This window comes from Carassius gibelio, chromosome B13 (genome assembly GCF_023724105.1).
Source record: "Carassius gibelio isolate Cgi1373 ecotype wild population from Czech Republic chromosome B13, carGib1.2-hapl.c, whole genome shotgun sequence".
Lineage (NCBI taxonomy): Eukaryota > Metazoa > Chordata > Actinopteri > Cypriniformes > Cyprinidae > Carassius > Carassius gibelio.
Window position 1 is genome coordinate 13413916 of NC_068408.1, and position 8432 is coordinate 13422347.

Sequence of the window (8432 nt, forward strand, 5' to 3'; positions counted from 1 at the left end):
ACTGGACTGTTTTTGCTTGCAAGGGTGCTTGATCTGTGCATGTTCCTCTCCTTATTCAGACAAGATGACTTTCTCACTACAATAAGCAATATTTTAGGTAGAGACCTCTTATTTTAGCCAGAACCAGCAGTTTGACATTTCAAAATTCTTTGATGATTTTTATTTTTATTTTATTAATTTTTTTACACATAGTTGTTTGCTTCAAAAGTTGTTAAATGAAGGACTGGAGTGGTCTGTGTTACATGTGGATTATTGTGATGTTTTTAGCATTTGTTTTGACTTTCATTCTGACGGCACTCATTTGTTGCAGATGATCAATTGGTGAGCAAGTGAGGAAATGCATTTTGTGGGTGAACTAATTCTTCAACTGTTTACTTGAGGAATTATTATGTTTATTTTTTTGATATGCAAGCACCAGGCCAAGATAAAAATGCAATAACATTGTTTTAATACAATATGTAAGAGGTTCTCACTCTCTGTATCCATATTTTTAGACTTTCCGTTTTGATTATTCTAACTTTATACTTTTGGAAATATAAAATACAAATTTTTAAACCTCCTCTTGAGAATGTTTTGCATTCAAAATCTAAAGTGATTATTTAAGTGTAATTTGCTTGCTGAATTGACATTGTTGCTTTGTATATATTTGCTTACCGAATTCTGATTCAACCTGATTTTGAAAAAAAAAAAAAAAATATATATATATATATATATATATTTGTCTTTAAAGTACTAGTATAACCTTCATGAAATGCAATTATATTTTATATGCAAGCACCATGCCTGAAAACACATTTTCGTTTATGTTTACACCCTAATGCCTTAACTGAAGAACAAGGTCACAAACCAGCTAAAAAAAGGCAGCTTTGTCAATATAAAGAAACTCTTTCTACTCTATACACATTAAACTGAAGAACTTACATGTTGTATGGACTTTTTTCATTCCTGAGATCTTTAACAGCTACAAGTCAATGCATTTATTATAGACATAATGTTTTACATTCTCAAATAACATTTGCACCATAAAACATCTCTACTTACTACCAGTATTAGTGTGTGTGTGTGTCTCTCAAGGCAGGGTAAGTTTATTGCAGTCATTTAAAGCTGCAGAGAGCAGAGACAGTTTGAACTCAGGGGTGTTTATTAAAGATACTGACAAATGCAACATGTACAGAAGCGGGTCAAGAGGTTTAAGCACCTTCATTTATCTCCCGTACTGCTGTTCTGCTTCCTTCATCACCATTATAATGTTATTACCTTACACTGATGGAGCTCTGCAAACTATAAGGCTTTAAATAGATCAGGTATTTTCATCAAATGAGAGTTTTTGACTAGCAGTACTCTGGCATAATTTGGCCATATAACAGTATCTTTCTGCAGTAAAGTAACTCACTTTCCAAGTTTGTTCCCAAATACATATTTTAACCATATAGTTATAGAAGAGGGTCACACAGAATTATTTTATTTTTTTCTCTATTTTTCATATAAGGTCTAGAACATTTTATGAAAGCTATATGAGGTTTTAGTATTTGTTATTAAATCAGTTCATGGTCTTGCCCATTCATATATTTCAGACCTTCTCCATTCAAATTGATTGTGGCTGTCCAGCAAAGCAATATACACCGTTTAAAGGTGGATATGCAAAACAGGCTTGGAGATACCTCCTTTTTCTTTTTCCTTCAAATAACAACTAAAACGAAAACAAAACTCTTACAACCTACTGCTTACAATTTAAATTGGCCATTAGTTCAATGTGATGTCAGAGCATTCAAAAGGCAAAAATGCTTAAAGGGATACACCACAACAAAATGAAAATGTTGTCATTAATTACTTACCCCCATGTCGTTCCAAACCCATAAAAGCTTTGTTCGTATTCGGAACACAATTTAAAATATTTTTGATGTAAACCGGGAGTCTTGAGACTGTCCCTTAGACTGCCAAGTAAATAACACTGTCAATGTCCAGAAAAGTATGAAAGACGTCATTAGAATAGTCCATCTGCATCCTTGTGGCGCGGCATATGCATCCTTGTGGCGCGGCATATGCAGCAAGCCTACCGGTTTTCATCCAAAATATATTTTGTGTTCTGAAGATGAACTTTTATGGGTTTGGAACGACATGGGGGTAAGTGATTAATGACAAAATTTTCATTTTGGGGTGGAGTATCCCTTTAAGGACAAATGTACAAGACCAGTATTATAATTTATAATTTTCCATCATAATTCATAATTCACAGAGTACTACAAATCTAGCTGCAGTCCTTATGTATAAAATCATTAGGATAAATAGATAGATAGATATAAAACATGTTATAATGTTCTCTTTTGTTGGACAACAGGTTTAGAAAGGCTTTTAATCATTGTATGTCATTACAAGGGAAGATTTATTTTGTGTATTTGGTGTAATGAAATGTGTTTATGTGGTTTAAGGTAAAAAAAACACATTATTTTCCACATACTGTAGCTACATTACTGTTGCTCGTCCATGCTCCGCCTTTCTGAAACGCATAATATTTTACAAAGCTCATTGGTCTGAAAAGCGAGATGTGCTCTGATTGGCCAGCTATCCAGTGCATTGTGATTGGCTGAATGCCTCGTGAGTGTGATTGAAAAGTTACGCACCTTACTATACTGTGATGCATGTCTCGGTCAGAACACTAGCACGACAAGACAAAAATAATAAAACCCATTACAAACAAGCCATTTGTTGCATCAATTGGGGACATAACTACGGATTATAATGACTTATACTGTGTTTTTACACGCTGCATTGCGAAGCATAAATATAAAACCATGTCTGCATTTGTGATCGGAGAAACGAGAAACGACAAACAACAAATGCTACTCCACACCAGCGGTTCTCAATTCCAGCCCTCGCTTCCCACTGCTCTGCATATTTGTAAGATGAGTATTACATTTTATAAAAAAATATCTCTTTGGGTTTGAGACTTTAGTATTTGCAACTTCAGCGATCTTATCTATTCACGAACAGCTTGTAACACTTGAAAGAGAAAGGAAAACTTGAAAATGCATTGTAAAATCGCACCTTCAAGGGATAGTTACTCAAAAAGTTCAGTTTGGTCATCATTTACACAACCTTAAGTTTTTCCAAACCTCTATGAACTTCTTTTTTCTGTTGAACACAAAAGAAGATATTTTGAAGAATGTGGGTAACCAAACAGTGGCTGATAACCATTGACTTGCACAGTATGGAAGTCAATGGGGACCAGAAACTGTTGCTACCCACATTCTTCAAATGAAATTCATAAACAATTGCAACAACATGAGGGGGAGTAAATGATGACCACATTTTCATTTTTGGGCACTATCCCTTTAAAGCTTTATGTGAAGGTGTGGATGAGCACATGAGGGACAGAGAGAGTCCTTCCAGTACAGAGTCGCTGCAGAAGTGACACTTGACTTAGACAGAAGGTACTTCTCATCACCAGACACTTAGGGTCACACCGCCTGCTGGTGCAATCACACTGTACCTAACACAGATTAGAGCAGGCTTTTCTCTCTCTCACGCTCTCTCTTTCTCTCCCCCTTTATTTTTATTCTCTCTCTCTTGGTGTGTGCATGTATGCTTGTAAACAGCAGCTAACAAGACAAAAAGATGAATGTTATTTGTTAATCCTACCATTTTAAATCCTTATTTATTCTTTAAAAATATAGCTAAACACACCCATCCACAATTAATGTGGCCATATGTGTACATCTATGCATTTAGCTAATGCTGTTATTCAGAGTGACTTGAATGTACGAGTGGATCAATATCAACCCTTGGCTTTGGTAAGATACCAGCCTCGGAAACCTTAGCATCAATATTAAATCAATATCTTAGGCAACATATAAACAGACTTGGTCAACTGATCAAAGGAACCTAGGGATGTCAAAGAATTCAATAATTAAATGGCAATAACAATATTATTTCATGATTAACTTCATTGTTGTAGCACGTTTGTGTAATTCAAAAATAATGGTCATATTATTCAGCCAGGTTTATTGTGGAGAGCTGTGACAGTGCTGCTTTAATTATATAAAGGTTAGAAATTGATTCATATTTAAACGAGTGAAATAAGTATCAGTCCACAAGTAAAACATGACTTAGTACTTGGTGCAGAAACCCTTGTTGGCAAGCACAGAGGAAAGACTTTTCTTGTAGTTGGTCACCAGGTCTGCACACATCTTCAGAATAGTCCATCTGCCGACAGTGTTTCAACCATAACGTTATGAAGCATCAAGAATATTTTTGTATGCGAGTAAAACAAAAATAACGACTTTATTCAACAATTCCTTTGTCAACAGTCTCCTCTGTCTCTCAAGGTTACTTGGCTGTCATTTGGCAGCTCTAAGTTTCAGCTCCCTCCACAGATTTTCTATAGGATTGAGGTCTGGAGACTGGCTAGCCCCCTCCATGACCTTTATGTGTTTCTTCTTCAGCCACTCATTTGTTGCCTTGGTGGTATGTTTTGGGTCAATGTCATGCTGGAAGACCCATCCATGACCCATCTTCAGTGTTCTGGCTGAGGCAAGGAGGTTCTCGTCCAAGATTGTATAGTACATGGGCCCACCATTTGCCCCTCAGTGTGATGAAGTCATCATGTACCCTTAGCAGAAAAACAGCCACAAAACAGAATATTTCCACCTCTGTGCTCGACTGTAGGGATGGTGTTCTTGTGGTAATTGTAAGCATTTCTCTCCCTCCAAACACGGCGAGTCGATTTTATGCCAGAGAGCTAAATTTTGGTCTAATCTGACCACAGCACTTTCACCCAAGCCTTCTCTGTGTCATTTAGATGTTCTTTGGCAAATTTTAAATGGGTCTGTACATGTGCCTTCTTGAGCAATGGGACCTTGCGGGCTCCGCAGGATTTCAGTTCATTGTGGCGTAGTGTGTTACCAATCGTTTGCTTGATTACTGTGGTCCCAACTGCCTTCAGATCATTAACAAGCTCCTCCTGTGTAGTTCGGGGCTGACCCCTCACCTTTCTAAAGATCATCCTTACCCCATGAGGCAAGATCTTATAACCAATCCATGGGAGCCAGAATTCTTGCTGGTTGGTATGGGATCAAATACTTATTTCACTCACTGAAATGCAAATCAATCTTTAACCTTTATATAATGTTTTTTTTGTTTATATCTGTTAAAATAAACTTACCATAAAAATTACTGACCCTTAATTTCTTTGCAAGTGGGCAAACTTACAAAATCAGGAGGGGATCAAATAAATGTTTTCCTCACTGTCTTTTCCCTTTTACAATAAATGTCTTGGTGCTGCTCATTTAACAAACAGAACAAATGAAAGAACAAGTTATAACTATAAATTATAGGTTGCCTCATGCCTTTTACACAAAAAAAGGCAATGTAAAACAGTTCTTTGGGTTAATTAGCTGCTCTATAAACAAGTGAATAATGACCATTATCAGTCAGTGAGTCAGCCCACTATTTTTCTGAGGAGCTCAGTGTAGCCTGGTAGTGTAATCACTATGTTCAGATATAGTTATTAGAGGAGCTGTTATTTCACTAATAGTACCATCAATATTGAATTAACCATCTAAAATGTATGCTCAATATATTCTTTTTTTTCTGCAGCTCTGATATCGGCTGGGTGTTGCACCAGCAACTGTAGAAGTGTCAAGCTTTGGGACAGGTACGGCACACATCTGTACTGTACAGTGCACATGTATGTTATTTATGCATAAAACAGCTCAAAAGAGGATTGGTTTGATGATATTTCATATGGTTATATTTGTGTTTGTATGTGTTTACACTTAGAATAGGGTAGTACACCAACATTGAAAAGGTTGGGGTCAGTACACTTTCTTTCTTTTTTTTTTTTTAACAAATTAATACTTCTATAATTATATAATAATAATAATTATAATAATAACATAATAATTCAGCAATGATGAATTAAACTAATCAAATTTAACAGTTAACATATTATTAAGTTACATAAGATGTATATTTCAAATAAATGCTGTTCTTTTGTTAATGTTTTAATTGCAGAATATTTCAACCTTCAAGAAAGCATTAGAACAGATCAGTTTTTACACACACACACACGCACGCACACACACACACACACACACACACACACACACATGCACACACACACACACACACACACACACAAACAAATAAACAAACATACATACATACATAAAACATTACATGCTACTGAGTTTTGAAGACTGAAATCTACATGTTCAGTTCAAATTTTTACATAATGTTTTTCATATTCAATCCTAATCAATTGCTTATTTTCCCCCAGTTTTGATGCCTCCTGACCATGGCCTTGACTGGATTCAGTGGGCTTTGATAGAGGATGCCTGTTGCTTTCATTTAACTTGCACTGACAGAAATGGACGACAAGGATGAAAAAGCCAGAGTGAAGGACAAAAATGTTTGCGCAGCCAGTGTCTCTCGTCCCATTCCCTCAACACACTGTTTCCTGCTGGTCTCCAAATACAACTTACAGCCCTGCAAATCCAAGGCCTGGAGGAAGGATTCTTTAGGGTCTAACAGCTGGAAATAACATGATTGCCAAAAGGATTTCTCAAATGGGAGATTTAATCATTTCTCTTTTGCCAACAAATTGAGCTACCTCCTTTGAACGGAAGCAGACAAAACAAAAAAGTGGGACTGGAATTTTTTTGTTTTGTTTATTTATTAATTTTTTTTCTTTTACCCATTTTGTTTATAGTCGCCCCAAAACACAATCAATCCACACTGTAAGCAGGGGGGGGGGTTAGTGTGCCAGCATTTTGCACACAAAGGCAGTTACCTATTACCAAACCAGTCTTTTGTCTCTAAAACAAGGGCATTTCTTAAGCCGTTTTAAAGAAAAGAGCAATACTGAATGTCAGTGGCTCACAAGTATTACATTTTAGCTGAAATCTGAATGATTATGACATTATGTCATATCAATCACTGCCTGGCTTTCATAAGGACCTGTGTGAGAACGGTTCATTTACTACATTGACTATGGCCATGTGTAAAGAAAGGTAGTTAAACACTTAACTATCTATAATCGAAAGTCGAAAGTTAAAGTTGAAGGTGTGCTAAAACACCTCTCCTGTCTCTTAATATCCCATAACTGATCTGTATGTAGATGCAGTATTGTGTGATGTAAAAGAAGCACATAGAAAGCTGCTGCTGCTGCACCTGAGAATTGTGTAGCCAGACGCTTTAGGCTTCCTTTGTGTTGAGTCTTCTTGCGTCTGGTGTTTCTGCCCTCACTGCTGCTGAAATCAAGCGGCCCAATCACAAAGCTCACATATCTTGACCATTTCAATGCTTTGTGAAATTGCCAAAATCATTTTATGGTTCATCAATAAAACAATAAAAAAAATCCCCTTCTGTCTGTGGATTCAAAAGGAAGAGGCGGCCCTGTGGCTCTGTTAGTCCAGACTTGCTTGCCCTCACATTCTCTGTTTTTGGACCATAAACTCAGAGACTTGTCATCCCACTGGACTACATAGACCATCAAACCAGGTACTGTTGCGTTTCATTTGAGAGGACTTCATACTTTATATTTGTTCCCTCACTGAACGTAACATGCATCTCGCAAACCATCAATCCTCCTGTATACCATCAGTATTAAAAACAGCAAAAGTTACTTGATAAGCTCATTAACCTGTGATTTTTTATTTTTGTTGACAGATTACGAAACAGAACAAATATTAATATATAAAACCTTTATGTTTTTAAAAAGTAAAGAGTAGTTTAAGGCTTAGTTTTTTATATATGATAACTATAATTATTATTTTTGACGTACTGGTATTATTGAATCTATAAATATTATACTAAGAGATGTATGTAAAAACAATAAAGTCTTCTTTATGTAAAGCATTTTTAATTTGATTCTTATTTTTGACTGATTTGTTCATTTTACATGTAAGGAAACCAGAAATCATATTCTTAAATGTAACGTAAATAGTTCAGCCGTTTCTAAAGCTGTATGACTTGCTTCTGTTCTTCAGTTTTCAGTGTCACGTGTTCCTTCGGAACTCATTTTAATATGCTGATTTGGTGCTCAAGAAACATGTCTTATCAATGTTAAAACCAGTTGTACTGCTTAATACTTTTGTGGAAATCGTAATACATTTCATGCGTTGTTTTAGTCTTTACATGATTTAATGCATTCTTGCCGAATAAAAGTATACATTTGTAAAAAATCTTACTGACCACATTTGTCCTCAGTGACTTTCATTGTATGGACAAAACCTGCTGTTTTTCAGAATATCTTCTTTTGAGTTCCACAGATGAAAGGCAGTCATACAGGTTTAGAATATCATGAGAAGCAAATAATAAATTAATAGTCAGTTTAACATCAAGAATCAGGTAACCTTTAGTGTATTATCATCACTATTTTGTTTGGCTTTTGTCTTTAACTCACTGTGCATGTTTAAGTACAGTAAACACTA

General features: G+C 35.8%; 1 protein-coding gene across 2 annotated transcripts in view; it reads left to right on the plus strand.

Annotated features, from left to right (window-relative positions):
* The window catches only part of LOC127970627 (coiled-coil domain-containing protein 85A-like), a 28714-nt gene extending 20522 nt beyond the window's left edge, over positions 1-8192 (plus strand). For both annotated transcript variants that reach the window (XR_008156640.1, XM_052573282.1), the window contains exons 3-4: positions 5596-5653; positions 6278-8192. Coding sequence is in view for 1 of the 2 variants with exons in the window: in XM_052573282.1 (XP_052429242.1) it covers positions 5596-5653; positions 6278-6293 (74 nt within the window). In the remaining variant the exon portion in view is untranslated. The remainder of the gene's footprint in view (positions 1-5595; positions 5654-6277) is intronic.
* Positions 8193-8432: the final 240 nt, after the last annotated feature.